This window comes from Lactuca virosa, chromosome 5, assembly GCF_052849685.1.
Source record: "Lactuca virosa cultivar CGN04683 chromosome 5, Lactuca_virosa_CGN04683_v6, whole genome shotgun sequence".
In the NCBI taxonomy this organism is placed as follows: domain Eukaryota; kingdom Viridiplantae; phylum Streptophyta; class Magnoliopsida; order Asterales; family Asteraceae; genus Lactuca; species Lactuca virosa.
This window is the reverse complement of record NC_136430.1, coordinates 320,761,804-320,784,457: the sequence shown is the minus strand read 5'-3', so window position 1 is coordinate 320,784,457 and position 22,654 is coordinate 320,761,804. Positions and strand designations below refer to the sequence as shown.

At 34.9% G+C, this 22,654-nt stretch overlaps 1 protein-coding gene across 1 annotated transcript; it reads left to right on the top strand.

Annotated features, from left to right (window-relative positions):
* The first annotated feature begins 18,516 nt into the window (after positions 1 to 18,516).
* LOC145115310 (DUF21 domain-containing protein At4g33700-like) lies at positions 18,517 to 21,877 on the top strand. The gene is made up of 11 exons (XM_079051582.1): positions 18,517 to 18,971; positions 19,613 to 19,689; positions 19,775 to 19,858; positions 19,972 to 20,085; positions 20,171 to 20,257; positions 20,452 to 20,591; positions 20,686 to 20,773; positions 20,921 to 20,994; positions 21,076 to 21,203; positions 21,333 to 21,601; positions 21,684 to 21,877. Exons 1-11 carry the CDS (start codon positions 18,794 to 18,796, stop codon positions 21,726 to 21,728), a joined length of 1,284 nt encoding a protein of 427 aa, XP_078907708.1. The 5' UTR covers positions 18,517 to 18,793; the 3' UTR covers positions 21,729 to 21,877.
* The last annotated feature ends 777 nt before the right edge of the window (positions 21,878 to 22,654 follow it).

Below are 22,654 nucleotides of genomic sequence, written 5' to 3'. Positions count from 1 at the left end.
TATGATTGATGGGGATTCCTTTTTTCGCTGACAAAGAGATAACCGATATGCCAACATAAAGTTCTATAAACTCACTTAAAATCACTTTCATAACAACTTAACAATGACACCTTACCTTGATAAAAATGTGTTTGTTACCTGTGGCAGGAACAACAACCGGTAAGATATGTCCACCATAGTTATGATGTTTTTGTCAGGAAAATTTTGAAGTATCATGTTTATAAGTATAAATGTAAATTTGTATAACAAATAAATGAAAATAACATGGTATAAAAACAAATAAATTAAAGTACATTGTATCTTTCGCATGAGTCAGAATGGCCCGGGATCAAGTAAATTCTATACATCGATCGTTAGCATTGTACTTTCATTTCTTTCTTTTACTACATTGCACTTTTTAAACATCTCCCCAATCACAGGAATGTCATCCAAATTTAAAACAATTTTTACAAATGTAAGTGTGTGAAAATTTTAAAGTTTCATATCTTAATAAAAGAAATGTAGTACAATGCAATATATAGGTAGATTTTTTTTTAAAATACAATGTCTTGATGAGAAAAAAAATTGTAACAACAATGTTCTAGTAGAAGAAATGAATTTAGGATGTTATTAGCAACAAATAATGAATGGACGTTACTAATTCATGCATTAATCCCAATTATATATGTTGTAACCATACCTGCACAGTGACAATGTTAGGATTCTCGCAACTCTTTCCTTACAATATCCGCTTGGCTTTCCACCTTCTTTTAAAAGCAACACCCTACAAGCCAGATTTTTCAATGTATAATGCTCTAATAAGAAATAATTGGAAGTACAATGCTATTTTTTGCATTGATTTTTCAAATTAAAATACATTAATATGGAAGAAAATAAGAAACAGTGAAAGTAAAATGTTATAGCAGAAAGAAAATAAAGTAGGACATTTATAAAAGACTAACCAATTTGTGCATCAGAATCCCCAACTTCCCATGCTAAAGATTTCCAAGAAGATGAACAATCAGTAGTTTATAAAAAAGTACTACAAATAAGGCAAGTGAAATGTCAGCAAAAAAACGGAAATGTAGCTCATGCTATTTTTCCAGAAAGATCCTGAAAATACAAATAACTATGTTAAATTAAGATAAATATTAGAGAAGGATAACTACTACCGTTTTTAAGAAGCTGTTAATTCTATGAAAGTAGGAAATATTCCTGCAGTCTTTGCCCTTTTTACCTCTGTAATTTCATATAATCAGATAGAAAAATGACAACAAGAGAGACGGAAAGCAAATTTAGTAATCCTATCTAATAAAATTTAAATGAAGGAAATAGTAACTCAGAGTTCATGATATACCTTTGCCTCAAATCCAAAAGATAAAACGAAAACATAATATATTCGTTTTTTTTTTTTTTTTTTTTGCCGCTTAGAGGAATAAAAAAAATGTAAATATATGCTTTTCTTGCCTTTTATAGTATTCTATAGGTTTTACAAACATAACAAAAGAACGAATTAGTTTTTTTAACTATTTTTTTATCAAACAGTGTTTTGTTTAAATTTTAATGGTAATCATAAAAAGAAAACCAACGGATTATCACACATGTTTAAAAAATACGTTATATTTTCTTATTATTTTAACAAAAAAAATGACAATTGTTCATTCAAATATTGTATTTAAACTTCTTATAAACAACACTGTTCTGTGATCCCTATTTTTTCAATACAAGACAGTATTTAATCGAAGTTCCAACTAATAAAAAAAAAATGGGGGTAAAATTGTTATTTCATAAGGTTTAACATCCTTTCTTTGATGATGTACTTCTACAAAAAGTCGATTTGAAACAAAAGTTGCTTACCACTTGTAGAGGTCCATTATAATTGCCAATATAGTGAAGAGAATTGAATTGATTTCAATATGTGTAAACTCACGAATATACAACAGCATATATACAGGAGAAGAGTTGTTGAATGAGAGATATTCTCTCTTATTCAAACTCTAAGACTATTTTGACTAAAAGACTAAATCAACATACAATTATTATAATTCTAAAATATACACGTGCTATTACCCCCTGGCAAGCTCAAGAAGCTTGGGTCTTAGAAATTGCATACGTGCTTTTCCCAGTGCTTTAGTGAAGACGTCCGCTAGTTGATCGGCAGATGAAACTTGAGAAATTTTGAGTTGTCCAGTTTCCACTTGTTCACGAATAAAGTGAAAATCTAAAGCTATGTGTTTTGAACGAGTGCTTATCACTGGATTCTTTGTCATGAAGATTGCTCCTACATTATCACATAGGAGTAATGGTGGAGCTGTGATAGGAACTTGAAGATCAGCAACCAATTGTTTGAGCCAAAGAAGTTCAGCAGTTGTATATGCTAGTGACCGGTACTCCGCTTCAGTACTAGAACGTGTCACCACCCTTTGCTTGCGTGACGTCCAACTGATGAGATTAGTTCCATGAAAGATAGCATAGCCATATTGAGAACGACTGTCATCGAGATCAGAATTCCACCCGGAGTCAGAAAAAGCATGTAATCCTTTGGCATACGTAGCTTTGAAAAGTAGGCAATAATGTTTGGTGCCATTTAGGTAACGGAGAATACGTTTGACAGCTTGCCAATGGCGAAATGTTGGAGAATGCATATATTGACAGACACGGTTTACGGAATAGGAAATATCAGGTCTCGTGATGGTGGCATATTGCAAGGAACCCACAATCTGTCTGTAAAGCTTTGGATCCGAGAATGGATCACCCTCTTTGATGAGACGAGTGTTTGGATAAGAAGGTGTGGTAACTGGAGACGACAATGACAAGTTGCTTCTGTTTAGAATGTCTGTAATATAGGACTCCCGAGATAACATCAGTCCGGACTTGGTTTTCTGAATTTGCAAGCCAAGAAAGTAATGTAAATCACCCATGTCTTTCAGAGAGAACATAGAGTGAAGATGACCAATAAAGTTTGAAAGAATAGAGTCATTTGTTCCTGTTACAATCAGATCATCAACATATACTAGAACATAGATGGTGACTGTTGGTGTAGCATAAACAAAGAGAGAGGTGTCAGATTGACAAGCACGAAAACCATTGGTGACAAGATAGGTTTTTAATTTTGTGAACCAAGCTCTGGGTGCCTGTTTGAGGCCATATAACACCTTATGCAACTTACATACATGATTGGGATGCGTTGGATCTTCAAATCCTTTTGGTTGTTTCATATACACCACTTCAGATAAATCACCATTTAGGAATGCATTATTGATGTCCAATTGGCGTATTCTCCACCCTTAGAAAGAGCAGTAGACAGTACTAACCGAATTGTTGTGGGTTTGATTACTGGACTAAAGGTGTCAAAGTAATCGATAACTGCCTCTTGACTAAATCCCTGAGCCACCAATCTCGCCTTATGTCTTTCAATTGTGCCATCCGATCTTTTCTTTAGCCTGTAAATCCACTTACAACCAACAATGTTAGAGTTAGTGGGGCATGGAACAAGAGACCAGGTGTTGTTGTTGAGCAGCGCATCATATTTAGCCTTCATGGCATCACGCCAACACTTGGATTTGTTTGCTTGAGAGAAAGTGCTTGGCTTAATATTAACAGGTTGTGGCGTGCTAGCAAGAAGAGCTTTTGGTTTGAGTGAGTTTGTGCGAGCCCTGGTTACCATGGGATGCTGAGTGGTATCAGATGGACGAAAAATTGAGGTTGTCGCATCAGTACGAGCTCTGGAAGAAACAGGCGAATGTTGATAAGTGGGACTGTTGGAGGAGGAGATGACTGGCGTTAGGGTAGATGGCGAGCTAGGCTGTGGAGTGGGATTTGGACTGTTTAGAGTTGGATCAGGCCCAGTGGGTGACAATGGCATGGTTGGGCCAGATTCAATTGGGCCAGCAGGTACGGAAGGCGTCGATCGGTTGATATTGGCTAAAACCTGGGGAAGATTTTCAGCTTGTTGAGAGTTATTGTGTGAGACTGGAGAGGTCGAATGAGTGTAAGGGAATTTGTCTTCGTCAAATACAACATGTCTAGAAATATAGATTTTGGAAGTTTGTTGATGAAAACAAATGTAGCCCTTGTGTGAGGCACTGTATCCCAAGAAACTGCACGGTTTGGACCTAAATTCGAATTTGTGGGAGTTGTATGGACGAATATAGGGGTAGCCTAGACATCCAAATGTTTTAAGAAAATCATAGTCGGGAATTTTGTGGTAAAGTTTTTGGTATGGAGACTCAAATGTAAGGAGTGGTGTTATGGTTCTATTATGCAGATAAGTTGCGGTTTTGAAAGCATGTTCCCAAAATAAGTTTGGAAGAGAAGATTGGGCTAATAATGTGAGTCCCTTTTCAACTATGATTCGATTGCGTCTTTCAATTGCCCCGTTTTGTTCCTGTGTGTGAGGACAGGACACACGATGTATGATACCATGAGTTTTAAGAAAGGTGGAAACATTCCTATACTCACCTCCCCAATCGGTTTGCATGCGCTTAATATCACACTCGAATTGAGTTTTAATCATGGTACGAAACTCAATAAATGTTTGATATACTTGTGATTCGTGTGATAAAAAATAGACTCGTACAAATTTCGAATAATCATCCATGAATAACACAAAATAATGATGACCATTAAAAGACAAAACAGGAGCTGGTCCCCAAACATAAGAATAAATTAGTTCAAAAGGTTTAGATGAAGTAACATGAGAAGTATGAAGATGCAATCTATGACTTTTTCCTAATTGACATGAGTCACAAACATTAGGAAATTTATTGGAAGAAACAGGAAGATTAAATGTAGAGACTAGGCGACGTAAGATGGATTCATGTGGATGAGCCAACCGCTTATGCCATCCATGTAAAGAAGTGAGGCTGGTGTGAAAGACTTTTGGAGATGAACGAAAATGATGAAGTGGTAACCGGTAGAGACCATCCTTTTTATCCCATTGGAGCAGAGTTTGACCCTGCAATGTCTTAACAAAACAAGATTTAGGCCAAAAAGTAACATAGACATCATTGTCATTGGTTAACTTGGAGACACTAAGAAGCGATTTAGTGAGTCCAGGAACAACAAGAACATTAGGCATTTTAAGATTTGGTAAAGAAGAAGAGCCAGTATGAGAGATGGATAAGTAATTACCATTTCCTACTTGGACTTTGTCATCACCAGAGTAGGGATCAACAATATTGAGCTTTGAGATATCAGGAGTCACATGGTCAGTGGCCCCTGTATCCGCATACCAGGATAGGTGAAACACAGTAGAGGAGCTTTGATGTTGGGTTAAGTTGGCTTGGCGAGGATTGATCCTGGGATTTGGGCGCCTTGATGGATAATCGGTCTAGTTTCCCCTCTGCCAACAATTAATGGCCTCATGGAATGGCTTGCTGCACAGTTGACAGGTGACACGTTTCTTTCTTGAATCTGAGTTACGAGTAGAGTAGGAAGAACTGGACCCTTGAGTCGAACTGGCATGTGACTTGTAGTTTGAGCGGTTGACCGTGAGTGCAGCGGGACTTGAGGGTAGATTAGCTGAGGCAAGGCGGAGGTGTTCTTGCTCAAGTCGGGCCTACTCCTGAAGTAAGTAACCAATAAGATCATCAACCGTAAGTGCCTCCGATTTCATCATGAAAGTAGTGATAAAACTGCCATAGGAGGAATCTAGGCCATTTAGAATGTAGCCTATGAGGTCTTCATCATTAATTAGATGAAGATTCTCTGCTAGTGAATCAGAGATGGACCATTTTCGCTCGATATATTCAAGCATGGTCACTGATCCCTTAGTAAGGGTTTGTAACTGGACTTTGAGTTGCATACGAAAAGCCCTTGTTTGAGCTTGAAAAAGTTTTTCAATAGTTTTCCAAGCAGCATGAGAAGAGGTAGAGCGAGCAACAAGGGAAGAGGCATGATCAGCAAGAGTCGATTTGAGCCATAACAGCACAAATCTGTCTCTTTTCTTCCAGACGGCATACTCCCGATTTGGGGCGGTGGTGGCGGGTGCAGCGGGAACAGCAAGAGAGGTGGCTGTGGCTGGCGCCGCTGTAACAGTTGGGATGTTAGTCATCTCGGAGGGAGGTTTAGGGTTTAAGACAAAATCCTCCAAATCAAAAGCTTCAAGAGCCGAAACAATGGTGGTACGCCAAAGAGAGTAATTCTTGTGATCCAATTTGATTGTGATAGCAGGGATCTGGAAATTTAGGGTAGAGGCGGTGGTAGTAGCGAGATTGAGGAGATTAGGCGCTCCGGATGCCATAGTGACTGAGAAATGAAAAAAAAATAAAGAAGAAGAGGATTATGAATCGAGACTGAGCTCTGATACCATATAATGAAGAGAATTGAATTGATTTCAATATGTGTAAACTCACGAATATACAACAACATATATACAGGAGAAGAGTTGTTGAATGAGAGATATTCTCTCCTATTCAAACGCTAAGACTATTTTGACTAAAAGACTAAATCAAAATACAATTATTATAATTCTAAAATATACATGTGCTATTAGCCAACAACTCTTTATGTTGATAAATTTAACACCGACATTAGCGATGAGCACATACAACATTTCCTAGGAGTCCAATTTTTAACATCCTAACAAATTTTATATGGTTAATGTAACGACGTCTTATAGTGGTGGGGAGATTGTCCAACCACCCATCTGTCTTTCTCCCAGTACCGCTTATGCCTCTGTCAAAGAAAAAAACAACAATTCAAGAGCCAGATAACAACTCTAGTTGATGCCATCAGATGAGGAAAATACAAACAAAGCAGAAGGTGTTATCTACCTGTAGCAGGTTTCCTTCATCTCATTATGGTTGTTCGATTGAGTTCTTCATTCCATCATCTAAGCTTTCACCTTTCAGAAAACACCTAATTAAACCTTCAATAAAACCCCAAAATCGAAGGAATTATTGATTTGTTTAACCTCAATTTTTCACTACATTGAATGAAGTTTGATTTATTAAATGTGTAATACGTGTAAAGCTAATAATCTAAAGAAGAATTGGTTACCACGTTAGCAAGATAGATAAATATGGCATCCCATTGATTAAGACTTGTGCAGTTGTAGCTACATCATTTAAGAAAAACCTGATTGATTATATATATATATATATATATATATATATATATATATATATATATATATATATATATATATATACTAGGTGTAAGACCCATGTATTACATGGGTTAATAAAAAAAAATTAAATATGAAGGTCTAAATATTTAAGAACTTTGGATTTATAAGAAAATAAAAAAAATAATAAATTATTAAAAGTGATTTTTTTATCTTTTAAATTTAAATAAATAAACAAAGTAAACTAATGAGTTTTAATTTGAGAATTTTGAAATAAGAAGATAAGTCCATTAATGAAATTGATATTCATTTATTACTACATTTATTGTAATTATTACACTAAAATAGTATATGAAATTTATTAAAATAGGAAAACCCATAAAATGATATATGGAAAAGAAATTAATTCAAAATAACCACAAAATGACATTTGGCAAATTGAATTAGAGTATGACATGTGGCAAAAAAAATATTCATTTATTAGTATATATATATATATATATATATATATATATATATATATATATATATATATATATATTTGCAAACTTAAAATTTGAAAACATTTTGCTGAAAGAGCAATGGAGGAAGTACGTACATATCATTGTCATAGATTGAAGCCTTAACAACATTTTTCCGTTGAAGAAATAGTTCAACTAATTGTCCCATCTGCCAAAGAAACATATTAATTTTAAAATATTTCGATGAAAAACAACATATATTTAAAGAATTTGATTAAAATGTTACAAAAAATGAAACAAAAGCATAATGCAGGTCTCTAATAACTAAATCTTCCATCCCTCCATTTTCAACTGTTTCATCACTACAACCATCTCTCTTAAAGCACAATAAACTCAATCACCCAAATTTGTAGCGTCCAAAAACATTGAAATTTTTTTTTGGTTGTTATCTAACAACTATCAAGAAATATTATATGATCATGCAATAAACCCTTAAGCAAATTAGAAGATTGGTTTATAGTGGTTTCACTTAGGCATTTTATCAAGCAGATGGTGATCTTTAAAAATATAATTGTTTTTTTCACATAATGCAACGTGCAACACAAGTTCAATCGGATTTTTGTATAGCAATTATTAAAGAAGGCTACAAAATCAAACAACAATAAACCAATCAGATAAACTATTAGACAGTGATTGGTGTGCTAAATATGTCACTGATTGTAATTATCAATTAGTGTTATTAGACATCTAGTTTACTATAATTAGATTGAATATGACTCTATATATACAACTCCTCTTTGTATAGTAACATATCAATACATAATTTATAGAATTGTTATACAAATTTTGTTACGATATCAGAGCCAATCATCTAACCTAAAGGCAGCCGCCACCTCTCTTTTTATTTTTTTCCTATTCCTGCAAATCGGTCAACAATGGCCATTACAGCCTTCACCATAGTGGAGAAAACTAGTCACTAACTCTCACAGGTTTGGATTTACCTTAAGTTTTGCCAATTATGGATATTGGAAAATAATTATCCAACCCTTGCTCATCACAAATGGTCTTTTTGGCTATATCGATGGATCTATTTCTTGTCCATCTAAAACCACTGCAACGATACCAGCCCCTCAACATGTCTTGGATTTAGTATTATGTGATGTTTGGGGACCTACTCTTGATACTTCCTTTTATGTTTACTGTTATTTTTTACTTTGTGTTGATCATTATATTAGATATATGTGGCTATTTCCCATAAAACAAAAATATGAAGTCCTCAACTCATTTAACCAGTTTCATACAATGGCTGAAAGACACTTTCAAACTAAACTCAAATCGGTTCAAATAGATTGGGGAGGGGAGTTTCGAAACTTATCCTCTTTTTTACAACTCTTGGAATCATACACCATCCCTCTTGCCCTCATACAAGTGAACAAAATGGATTTCTAGATAGGCGACACTGCTATGTGGTGGAAACCGGTCTCACCCTCTTGGCTCAATCTGGTGTTCTGACGCATTTTTGGAACTTTGACTTTAAGACTGATACGTATTTGATAAACTGCATGCCCTATCGTACTTCATCCAATATCTCTCTTTTTGAACATCTACTTAACCACAAACCCGATTTCTCTTTCTTACATGTCTTCGGGTGTCAATTTTTCCCTCACCTTCGTCCATATAATCCACAGAAGATGGATTTCCGCTCTCTACCTTGTATATTTCTAGGGTATAACTTATCTCATCACGGGTATCATTGCCTAGATCCTACTACATATCACATTTATGTTGCCTGACACGTACGGTTTGATGAAGCACATTTTCCTCTTCTCCAAATATCATCACTTACACCCCCTACGCCTCACCTGGTCCATATTTCTCATCCTATCCATCACCTAACCCACTTAACTCAAGCCCAACCGAAACACCTACCCCATCTACAACCCAAAATACAATCGACCCTAACCAAACAACCTCCTCTCCTTCTTTTCCAGTACACAACACTGACATTCCTACCACCAACACCTCATCACCTCCTAATAACCATTCATGACCACCTCTGCAACACATCTATAGCCACCGAAAAACCACCCAACCCACTACTACTACTCAACATCCTACAAATACCTCCACAACCAAAAGTTAACCACATACACAACCTCTAAAACTTCGTCAAAACCCTAAGCATAAAACTCCATACAATGCTTCTGCCTTTAACACCTCCACGAACTCTTCCCTTACCGAACCCTCCAACTTTGATATTGTCAATCGAAGTCCTCAATGGCGTAGTACCATGACTGATGAATTCACTGCCTTGATGAGAAACATCGCATGGATTGTAACACCCTAGATCCAGGTATTTTCCATTTGTACCCTTAGTATGAAATTTATTTGAAAATTGGTCCCTTGGCTCCTTAAGTGAAAAACATGTGAGTGCCTAATATGTTGGGCGTACTTCAGCTTACACCAGGCATAAGTGGCTGAGGGTCAAACCCTAATTTTTAGGGTTTGAGCGCTATTTAAACATCATTATCTCTTCAAGACCGCTTTCCTCATCAACCTCCATCTCCCATATTGCCCCTTGCTAACCCTAATCTGTTGTGTGAGCATTTTGAGCTTGAAAGTGTGCTTTTGGTGATCTTGAAGGAAGAAGAAAGAAGTTGAATCAACTTGGAAGCTCAAGGCATCTTGGATGCAGAAGTATCTTGCCCTCAAGCATCATTTGAAGGTACAAAGTTCAGATCTTGATGCATGTTTGCTTTGGATCTTGCTAGTTCTTCAGTTTTTATGCTTTTAGTCCCATAATCTTGGCATCCATGAGTATGGCTTACTCTAACCCATAATGGTTGTCCTTCCATACGTTTTTAGGTGCTTACAACCATAAAAGTCATAGCAGAGTTGAAATCATTTTTATTATTGATTTTCGTTTAGTTTATATCACTGCAAATTTTAGTTTTTTTTAGTTAATTCAAAACCCCTTTTATATTTTTTGTTTCTTGACTAGATTGTGCCTGATGTAAAAATGCACTGACCGTTAGGTTGTGTCCCTAAGGATTCGACCGTGCTTCCCTGTGCTATATTTTTAGTGCAACCAACAGTGATAAATTTAATTGCTTAATACGTACGCGACAACGTGTTAACACATACAAATGGGCCTAATCCAACATATTAATGAGCCCAACCCAACATGCAAATGGGGCCAGCCCAACATGCATACCAATGGGCCCAACCCAACACACAATGCAAGAGTCACAAAGACAGCTAGCATCCTACACGATATAGTAAGAAGACTCACCTGTCTCACGAAATCAGCTAAACCACAGCTCACTGCTACGCAACAGATGCTACCACACTCCTATCAAAACATACAAGGTCCAGCCTTAGCTTACACACTAAATCCACCAATCTTGACCAAAAGTCAACCCAGGTCAACAAGTTAACGATCAAAGTCAAAGTCAGATGCCAACAATATCAACCACTAAACCTCACCTCATGACCAACCCTTGGTAACGTCATGAGAACACACTCAATCCAACTCAAACTCATCACGCTCCAACCCAGCCAACTCAGCACGAAGAACCCACAACAAGTATCATGGTGTGAACCTTCCTTGATCACTCGTGAGAACAACCAGACAAGATAGTCACGAAGACTTCAATCTTCGCGTCGTGACGTCCTCAATGTCACGTTGTGACCACAGTATGAGGTAACAACTTAATAGTTTGAGTCCTTAATCCATTCAGTCTTCAACTCCCACTTTCCATAAAGCTTTAAGGGACTCCAAAGGTTCATAAAAATGAAAACTTTATGGACATGCATGCTCCATGAATGTCCTCTATCCAATCTATGTCAAAAGCCAAGAAAATGACCCAAAACTCATGTAAGGGTCCAATACACAACCAAATTCTAGATCTGAACCATATAACACTCAAATGGCTTCAAGGATCCATAAATTTACCAACTTTATGGAATCCCAACACTTCAACTTGCTCATACATGAAGATAAAGGGACAAGGACTTAGATATAGCAACTTAAAAGCATAAAGTTTGAATCTTGGACATTTACAAGGGCCCAGAAAGTGCACACGAGGATGATGATGAGGTTTCCTTCCTAAATCAACATACTTGGCGTCACGAGTTTGAGGGTTTCAGGAATGAAGAGGTAGGACCAAAATTTTTCTAGGGTTTGAGTAAAACTCATCTAATAAATTCGTCCATATGTCTCTCTATTTATAGGGAAGGATAGAAAAAACCTATAAGATAATTATCTAGTCACCTAATAATTATCCATATATATGGTAATTATCTGACTGCTTAAATTGTTTATTTTATCCTTCAAATATTCCAGAACTTCTAGATTTCATTTAATTAATTAAAGACTATTGATTAATCAACAAATCAAGTCCTTATAATTTTCCGATTGTCATTTATGGCTTATTTATGTCATTGCGTGTAACCCAAAAGGTCCTTAATATCTACTCTAATAAATGACGATTTTTTTTGTCACTTGTCATACTCTCATTCAACTTGTCAAATTTCATTTTCTGGTTATTTTGAATTAAATTTTATTCCACATGTCATTTTATGGTTTTTCTATTTTATTAATTCTACATAGTATTTAAATGCAATAATAAATGTATATTAATTTCCTTAATGAATTTTCCTTTTAGTTTCAAAATTACTAAATTAAAGCTTCATTAATTTCCTTTATTTATTTATCTAGATTATTTGTTTAAATTTAGAGAAAAAAACACTTTAATTTTTATAATTCAATATTTTTCTTATTTTTCTTATAAATTCAAACTTCTCAAATGTATAGAATTTTATATTTAGTTTTTTCTTTTAAATAAACCTAAATAATACATGGGTCTCATACCTAGTTAATAGTAATATTACCAATTGTTTTAACTGTGTTGTAACGATGGGCACCATTCTCCATCAATAGTTTGGGAAGTTGATCTAAAAAAGGATTCGTCTCGTAGTAGCCCCCGTCCACACGAGATACATCAACCCAAAATAATTTGTCCTACCAATTTTTAGGTGAGTTCTTTGGCTTAGGAACAAGCACATTGATGTTTCTCCTGACATAGATAGTGTAATTATCACCAGACGCTGTAAACCTAAAGTAGTGATTGAAAACATAAATTTTAGGGAGAACGACCTGATAATGATATATCATCTCAAATGCCACTAACTTATTCACAACTTTAGGGGTAAGACGATGAAGGCTACACCCATTTTCATAATAACTTCATCCGCACAATCGATAACCGGTAGCCAAAAACTAGCATCAAAAGTCTTCATGTAAACCCCAACGTTACTGGTAAGAGGAGACGCGAATAAAGCACCATACTTTGGGAAGAGAACTCCATCTTATAGTTAAAAGTTGTACTGCTCTTGGAGAGCATGGAATTGATCGATGGTCGGATCAACCCCGATGATGGAAGAAATGATGTTACAAAGAATAATTTTCAGATAGAGGAAAAGAAAAAAAATTGCAAATGGGGAAAAATGGAAACAAATCAAGAAACAAAAGGGATATAAGGAAAGGATCAGGTGGGTGGGAAATTCAAAAAGATTGCCATAATGGTGTAATTGACACCCTTTGATAATCGGTCATGTTAGTTGCAGTTCGAAGCGATTCATGGGCTAAGATCCCGATACATGATACGACTATAAGTCAAGAATATCAAAGCTAGGCTACACCAACGCTATGACTACCAGCATGGGGGACTTGATAACGTATCCCCATAATAAGTCATGAACTTAACGAAATGAACCCAAGTCAATGCCCTGACAGCACCAGTGTTATCAAGCTGTCATTATTCTTGACAATTAGTTTGTCTAGTAGTTATTCTACCAAGAAACCATGCTTCATGCCATTGAACCTGCATAAGAATGGATGCATCTCATCCGTATAATCGCCTTTCAACAAAAGCAACAATCTTAGACAACAAAAGTTGTACAAGTTGTGCCCATGCCACTACCAATGTTCCTTCTACTGTCACAACTAGCATTTTAGCTGGGAAATTCTAGTCTCATGTAAACATCCTCTACTGTGATACTTGTAACCCTAGTTTGATATTATAACCTATGCTCATGCAATGACATCAAACTTAATCAACATTCTACAATAAAGCTCAAAATCTTGTACGATACATCTCCTATAGTCAATTATGTGTTGAAAACCCTAAAAATCTCGATTCAAGTTAATATGAACTAGGATTCTCTTATTGAGCCTAATGGACCAATAAACCTTCAACTTGACTATCTTGGGCCTAGGAACCCTAATTGGGCTCTAATTGGACCCACATTCATGAAACTTTAGCATTTTGGACCATGTGAACCTAGAATAATACATCTTATCTCTAATGGGCCTTGTTTGGCCATAAATGATTTCATTTGCCATAATGGGCCGTAACCTCTTTAATTGGGCTTCATTGGGCCGAGAACCTTAATAAGGAGCCCAATGGGCCGAAAAATATTATTGGGCTTCATAAAATTCAAGCAAAGCCAAGGTTGGGCCCAAATCATTTCATTCTTATCCCTCTAGCCCAAATTATCGGCCCATTATGCATTAAACAAAAAAAGAGAGAAAAAGAGGATTACTTTGCAAGTGACACCTAATGTTTGCATGGTGGGTATCCATGCAAACATCACCTCAATCTCTTTTCCCTTTCTTCTTTTACCTCTCGGCCGAAACCCTCCCCTCACCTCCCTCATTTTCACTCACAAACTCTCCCAAAAATCTCTCAAGAACTCCTCCTTCCTCCTCCAAATTTTCGAGATTTTGGGTGTGCTTTCAAGAGGATTTTTCATCAAGATCATCATACTTGGTAAGTTCTCACTTGAATCTATGCTTTAACTTCTAAGATTTCATCAAAAATCTTTTCTTAACCCATATCAATTCATGATCTAACTATCTAGAACCATCTAAGTTCAAAAATCTTCTCAAGGAGCTTGCTAGGGCCGAGAATCACATCATCTCTTTCCATCTCTTCATCAAACCGAGAACTTCAAGCAAAGTGAGTTTCATACCCCTTGTTTTTCGGTTTTGCCATGTTTTGGAGGAGGATACAAGTTTCTATGTGTTAGATCTATGTATTTGTGCATGTTTATGTGTGTTTTCTAAGTTATATGTTGTGATTGTGTGAAGAACTTCATAGATCTTGACAATATTTGGAAACTACAACACTTTATACAACTTACTATAAAGATAAATGTGTCAAACATGTGAAGATTCATAAGAAACTAGACAAAATCTTGAAAAGGGGCCATTTTTGACAAATAAACAAAAAATGAGACCTTCTTGACATTTACGGTTTTTGCAAGGGGTCAAAAGAGTCATTTTATTTTAAAAACTGGATCTTTATGATATTTATGACATTTAAGGGGCCAAAAGTGTAATTTTCGCAATATGGGCCATATCATGGGCCTTTACGGTTATTGGGCCCAAAATGTAAAAATTATGATTTTTGTGGACCAAAATGTCATTCTATACAAATTTGAGCCAAAAATGAAAATCTACGGTTTTATGGGCTGAAAATCACAACTTATACAAATTTGGGCCTAAAATGTTATTTATACAAAAATTTGGGCCGAAGATGTCGTTTTTATCAAAAATGGGCTAAAAATGTAAATTCTTATAATAACGGGCTGAAAACATAAATATATAAATATTTGGGCCAAAAATGTCAATTTATATATATATATATATATATATATATATATATATATATATATATATATATATATATATATATATATATATATATGGGCCGAAAATGTTATTTTTACAAAACTTGGGCCTAAAATGTCATTTTATTTAAAAAGGGACTAAAAATGTAAATTTTTATATTAATGGGTCGAATACATCAATTTATGGTTACTTGGGCCAAAAATTTCAACTTACATACAATTGGACTAAAGATGCAAATTTATGTGCTAATTTGACATAAATTATGTATTACGTGTTTAATGGGCCTTAGTGGCCCATATACATGCTATTTGGACATAAACTATGTATTACATAGTTAACGGGCCTTAGTGGCCCATATACATGCTTATTGGACCCAAACTATACATTACATGTTTACTGGGCCATATTGGGCTTACTACATGTCTTTTGGGCCTTTCATTTACATACTCGTTGGATATTTATTAAAAACTTAGAATATACAAGCAAACATTGTATAACATAATACAATAATCGCGTAAACTCAGTCAAGGTTGCTAGTGAGACATGTCGGTTGACACCTCTAGAGTGTATGATTGTAGCCTGTAGTTATAACTAGAGTCTCCTGGAGGGAGAGCGAGAGTTTGTGTATAGATCTATACGGGGTGACACCCAACACCTGAGCTGTTCGCTACAGTTAGACTAGGCCAGTCTAGGGTGACAAACCTTACCGTAAATCAAGTCGGCGCCTAAGGACGCCACGGCAGGCGAATTCGTCATAATCAAGTATGGTTAAAACGGCTCACTTTGAAATCCTCTCCAACATAATTTTATGGAATACCTATAAAATCTTGTGGATACAAAAGCATACATATACTGTTATTCGGTATTAGGGTTGAGACCACGACACTTTTATAAACAGAAAATATAGGATTTTCTGGGGTAATACACCGTTAAACAATATCTTTTACGTACTACAGAAAATTCAGGGTTTTACCTGGATTACATTTTTTTATACATTCCAAATACTGGAAGCACACATGCATAAATACTTGATTTCGATACATCACGTTCAAAACATTTTATTTTAGAAAATATCGGATTTTCTGGAAGTTTTACAAATAATTCAAAACCTTTCATTCAAATATGCTTATGAACTCACCAACATTATATATGTTGACGTTTTTAAAATAACTTGTATTCTCAGGAAATCGTTAAGCGGAAAGGTCAGCAAGAAATGTGGAATTTGTTATATTTTGTTATCATCATACATTTAATATATTGGACATGTAATTTATGATACTGTACTTGATGTAAACAATGATGGTTGTATTTTGATATGTATGATGATGGTGTTGTCTTGTTTCAATTATATACATTGTGACGATATTACAAGACGAAGTCACGCGCAAGCCCCCATACGTTTCCGTCGTCTGGTTCAGGGGTGTGACATCTACACCAATCACAAAGCAAAAGAAAGAAGATATGGTTGACTAATGAGTGTCATTGTTGGGTTTATATTCAAAAATAGTTTCAAAACTACAAGTTTAGCAACATAATCATTTTAAAATAAATAATTATAAAACCATTTTATACACACCAATGATCATCTTGCAATCAAAGGAAAGATTAAAACAAGCGTAGAAGGAAAAAGAACTACAACCTTTGAAGACTTTGATTCCTCTCGGGAGGTTGGAAGTTGAGGAAGATAACAAAAGACTCAAAGTAGAGCTTTTGTGGAAGTATCCACCAAACAAGTATTAGCCACCAAAGATGCTACTTTTCTATTGTATTAGGTACTTCTTAAGCCACTAACAATTAATATCAAATTAGTCTTAAGGAGAAGCACTTAAAAGGACATTAAATCTACACTACACCATACAAGAAAAGGGAAGGAAAGAGCCATAAAACCTACGTCTTTTAGAGAAAAAAAGAAGCAGAAAGAAGTAACCAAATGACTAGCTTTCATTCTCTTTATATACTTACATGCATGTACCATGGACCTTACTTGCAATTAATGAAAGCATGACACGAAATAAGAAGCATGGAAATGTAAGAGGTTGCTTCACAAGCAAAACTCACCCATAGTTGGGGACCCACAGTTTTGACTAGTAAAGTCAAAACTATGATGTATTTCATTCCTTCTTATTTATGTAACATATGTACGCAATATACAAATGAAATTTAACTAGTCCAAAATATTATACACAACTTATTTAATCATACCTTATGAGTAACTAGTAGTTTTATCTCTTGGAAAATATTATTTTCCATAAAATAATAATTTCCTAATTAAATACAAGAGTTGATAATGTTTATTAGTAATCAAATTCTAGTAAATAATCAATAAGTGTCTACTTGATATAAGATGTGACCTTATATGATCATATGTTATTAACAAATATCATTTTATAATGATTATTAAACATACAAATATTTCCATCACCGTCCCTCGTCAGAACTGTCATTGTTGTCCCTTAGGGATACCTCACTGATCCTTACTATAAAACGGTCAACATGCCTCAGGACCAGATCCTTATGATACACTTTTCTCACCAATACTAACTTGATTTTCGAAATGCCCTCCCGAGACATCCTCTTAGGAAGCGACTGCCGTTGTTCCTTTTCTCTGATTGTGATAACAGATCCCCATTTAAGCTCCTATCATTCGGAGACCATCCTTGGAGCACATATCACATCAACCCAATTTCCCATTTTGCATTGCATCAAATTCCTCTCAATACAAAGACATACACAAAAACACATGAATGTATTCAAATATGTGTAAATCCCATTATATTGTGGAATGCACGAATTGCATGATAATTCATAAAATACGATAAAATGAGATAAAAAAGCATGATGAAAACATGCATGAAAGTGGACCTTACATATGTGTTTGCTAAGACTAATACAAGATATAACCCTATGATATTGCTACTTGGCGACTCCGTCCCCAACCCCTCTCCTTTGCGATTTCATATATTTGTTGCATGTTGAAAAAGTTTATCCGTGCTTTGTATTTTGTTTCATCTTACAAAGACGAAAGATAAGGAACGATGAACGAGAGGGCTAGTCTACTTTTGTTCAACCTTATTCCACCGTTCTAGATAGGTCACATTCGGATAATCTTTTCTCTTCAAGGTCTATGTCAAAGTATCAAACACCATGAATCCATGACCATATAAAACCATCATGTTTTATTAGATGCTACCAATTATATTGCATTATTGTAGTTTACTCTTTAATGGACAACACATTCCATCGTCCTTTTTTCTTGGCCCTAAAAGGACAAATAAACTTTAAATCATTTATGAACAAAATAATGGTCGTGACCCGTGTGTCACCATCCAGCAGTGATCTGTTCATTACCAGAATCCCCAATCACCACACGATTCTCTTCTCTTTCTGGCTCTCATTCAATCGCTCGACATGTCATCATGCGGTCACCATATCTTCCTTTCTGTCAACCTTTATTCGTCTCAGATTTACTTCTCAATTGCACCCGTTGATCTCCGTATTGTTAAATTTGATTTAGAAGGGCGGGAGTTAGGGTTTCGGTAACAAATTATGATAGGAAAGCATTAAGAAGAACCAAATTGATTCTACTGTATGACGATCGAATACTCATGTTGTGAACCCCAGTTCTTTATTCATATTGGGATAGTAGTGTTGTTAGTTTTGTTTGCCGGATTGATGTCGGGGCTTACTTTAGGGCTCATGTCGTTGAGTCTTGTTGATTTGGAAGTTCTTGCTAAATCTGGGACTCCTAAAGACCGTATATACGCAGGTATTTGGTTCGATTCTTGCGTTTTCTGTTAATTTTTTGTTTTTACCTGTGTATTAATTGCTTGTGATAGTTCGTTTTTTTTTCTTGTAATTGGTACACATTTGTGCGATTTAGTGTATGCTTTTTCTGGATTTTTGTTTCTGTGCTCTTCTTATTAGCATACACCCTTCTAATTTGAGGAACTCCTGTTAGAAATAGGTCCGAATCAATTTTACTTCTGGCAATTGAAGGTGAACTTCTGTTCACCCCTTTTATTAATGCACTGATTCAGTGTGGTAGTGGTAGGTTTTATACACTTGGTGTTCTAATATGGTAGACAACATCACACTGTTTTCTAAAAGATATAATCTATAAGAAGAAAGATATAGGAAGTTGGGGATGGGTGTTCCCCTTTATAAAGTAATGTGCATATACTTAAAATAATTACAAATTAAAAACAACAAAGATTTTTAAAACAAGAAAACACAATCATGATACATTGAATAAATTAATGATTAAACTATATTAGCCAGATAAAGAGAAACTACTTATTTGAAAGGGAAATAAAGAAACACGTACACTTCTAGCATTGGGATACAAGAGTCCAAATTTTCTTGTTCACTTTAATAACCCTAATGAGTATTAATTCATTGTCCCAACAGAGAAGATACTACCAGTGGTTAAAAAACAGCATCTATTACTCTGCACACTTCTCATTTGCAATGCTGCAGCAATGGAGGTAATTTTAGTTATAATTCTTTCAAACAAATTGTTATAATTTATAAAAGCATTACAAGTTTTACAAAAGTTATCATCTTTCTCAGGCTCTCCCAATTTTCCTGGATAGTCTGATCACAGCTTGGGGTGCTATTCTCATTTCAGTGACATTAATACTTCTATTTGGTGAGGTGAGTAAGCAATTAGGTGATTAATGTTGAAACCTGAAACCAACATTCTTTTTATCACTTTCACTGATCATTATTACCATTTATTATTTACTAATTACTACTACCATTCACAGATCATACCACAATCTGTTTGTACAAGGCATGGACTTGCTATTGGTGCAACTGTATCTCCATTTGTGCGTGTTCTTGTTTGGATTTGCTTTCCTGTTGCATATCCTATAAGCAAGGTGATTCACTATGTCTTCTATATCATGTAATAGTCCACTAGTGGTCAAACTTGTGATCTTTGACTATATTTCCCAAATTGATCAGTTACTAGACTATCTTCTGGGGCATGAACATGTTGCTCTTTTCCGAAGAGCAGAGTTGAAAACACTTGTTAATTTTCATGGGAATGAGGTATGTGTCTTTATTTTTTCTTGAGTAGATTAATGATTACAAAAATGGTTAAGATTGATCAAAATTGCAAGAGGAAACATTTTGGGACCAAAATTACAAAAAAGAGCGATACTCAGGGACCATTTTTGTAATTTATCCGTTTATTTTTGTTTCAAGTTTCATAATTTGTTGTGTATCTGTATCCTTGAAAACAGGCTGGTAAAGGTGGAGAACTAACACATGATGAGACAACAATAATTGCAGGAGCACTTGAACTCACAGAAAAAACAGCCAGTGATGCCATGACTCCTATATCTGATACCTTTTCCATTGATATTAATGCCAAACTTGACAGGTTTGGTTTACTAATTTTCACAACAACCTTATTTATTTATTTTTTTAATCACTAAAACTTAAAAACATCTCTGATCATTCATTACAATTTACAGGGAATTGATGAATATCATTTTGGAGAAAGGGCATAGCAGGATACCTGTCTACTATGAGCAACCAACAAATATAATTGGACTTATTCTGGTACTATTCTATTATTTATTTCAACTCTTCCATGATGCTTACTTAATAATACAACAAATCATGCAAGTTTATTGGTTTAATTTATATACTTGCAAAAGATTATGATTAACCTTATATAGTTTATACCTTTTGTTTTTGGTATTTTAGGTGAAAAATTTGTTGACTATACATACAGATGAGGAAGTCCCAGTTAAGAGTGTCACCATTCGCAGGATTCCCAAGTATGTTATAAATGTTTAAATGATTTAAAAAAAAAAAAGTTTCTAATTCAAGAATATATATGTATATATTTTTTGTTGTAGGGTTGCAGAATCTCTTCCATTATATGACATCTTGAATGAATTTCAGAAAGGTCACAGTCACATGGCTGTTGTTGTGAGACAATGTATTAAGACACCACAGGAGCCTGGAATGAAGACCCCATTATCTGGTAATTTTTTTTTTATTATTATTATTATAAAGATGAGGAGTGAGGAGGGCATTTATGTCTTTTGCACAGACGAGAGATTCTATCCATATCAGTGTCAGTGTCTAACAAACATGTGTTGTGTTGCAATAGAGAAAGGTGTGAAGGAAGTGCGAGTGGATGTTGATGGAGATCATAAAACTCCTTTAGAAAAATCTTTACAGTCAAAAAGATCATTCAAGCAGTGGAAGAGTTTTCCAAGCAGGGGCAGTAATTCTTTCAAAGGAAACTTCAGCAGTAAAAAATGGAATAAGGAAATGTATTCAGACATCTTGGATATAGATGGAAAACCACTTCCAGTCCCTGATGAAGAAGCTGTTGGTGTAATAACAATGGAAGATGTAATTGAAGAACTTTTACAGGTAAATTCTCTAATATGATATAACCCTCTTTTTTTTTTTCCATAGCAGTGTACATTTTGACAAGGGCTTTTTTGTCATTTAGGAGGAAATCTTCGATGAGACAGATCACCATTTTGAAGAGTCATGATTAAGGCTTGTAGTTTCCACTTGGAAAATGTTTGTAATCTACGGATTTGATTACCCAAAAAAGTCATGTATGTGTTTATATCGATGTTGTTTAGCATGTATGCATCGTGGGTAATTGTTGATAATGAAAGATTTTTGCATTAGGTGTTACTTAAAGTGTTCATGCTTAAAAGTGAGGATTCATTTGATGTATTTTAAAGAGGATTATGACTTAATCAAAGGGGATTGATTATTCAGTGATAATCATAAACCATCTTCCATTTTAATTATTTAAGTCTATAGTTGTAATTAAATACTGAAAACTATAACTTGTGAGTTAATTCCAAAGATTCTTTTATTAAATTAAAGAGACCTCGTACAAGAGTATTATAGTGTCAAACTGAACAAAATTTAGTGGTATGTTTTCTCAAAAGTGGGGCCTTGATGTCGTCAAAGCACAAATTAAAAGACACAAAGAAGAAACAAAAAGTACAATCTTGGAACCATACCACGCCCATCTTTCCAATTTCCAAAGCCTTTTTCTTAAGAAAACAAGTAAATAGTTAATGGTCCCTCTAATTAGGGTTGTAAACAAACCGAACGAACATGAATGAAGACTTGTTTATTTGTGTTCGTTTAAGTTAGCCGAACAAACGAACGAACATGAACGGATAAACAAACGAGTTTTGTTGTTCGTGCTCGTCTGTTTAACAAATTATGTTCATGTTTTTTCGTTTATGTTCGTTACTATGTTAAACGAACAAAAATAAACAAACATAATTAAACATATATCAACATAAACAAACATATAATCTAATAATTTAATCAACCACAATGAACATAAAAAGAACTTAAATGAACGAAGATAAACGAACTTTCACAAACATAATTGAACGAACAAGACCATTGTTCATGTTTGTTCGTTTAACTAAATGAACGAGAATTTGC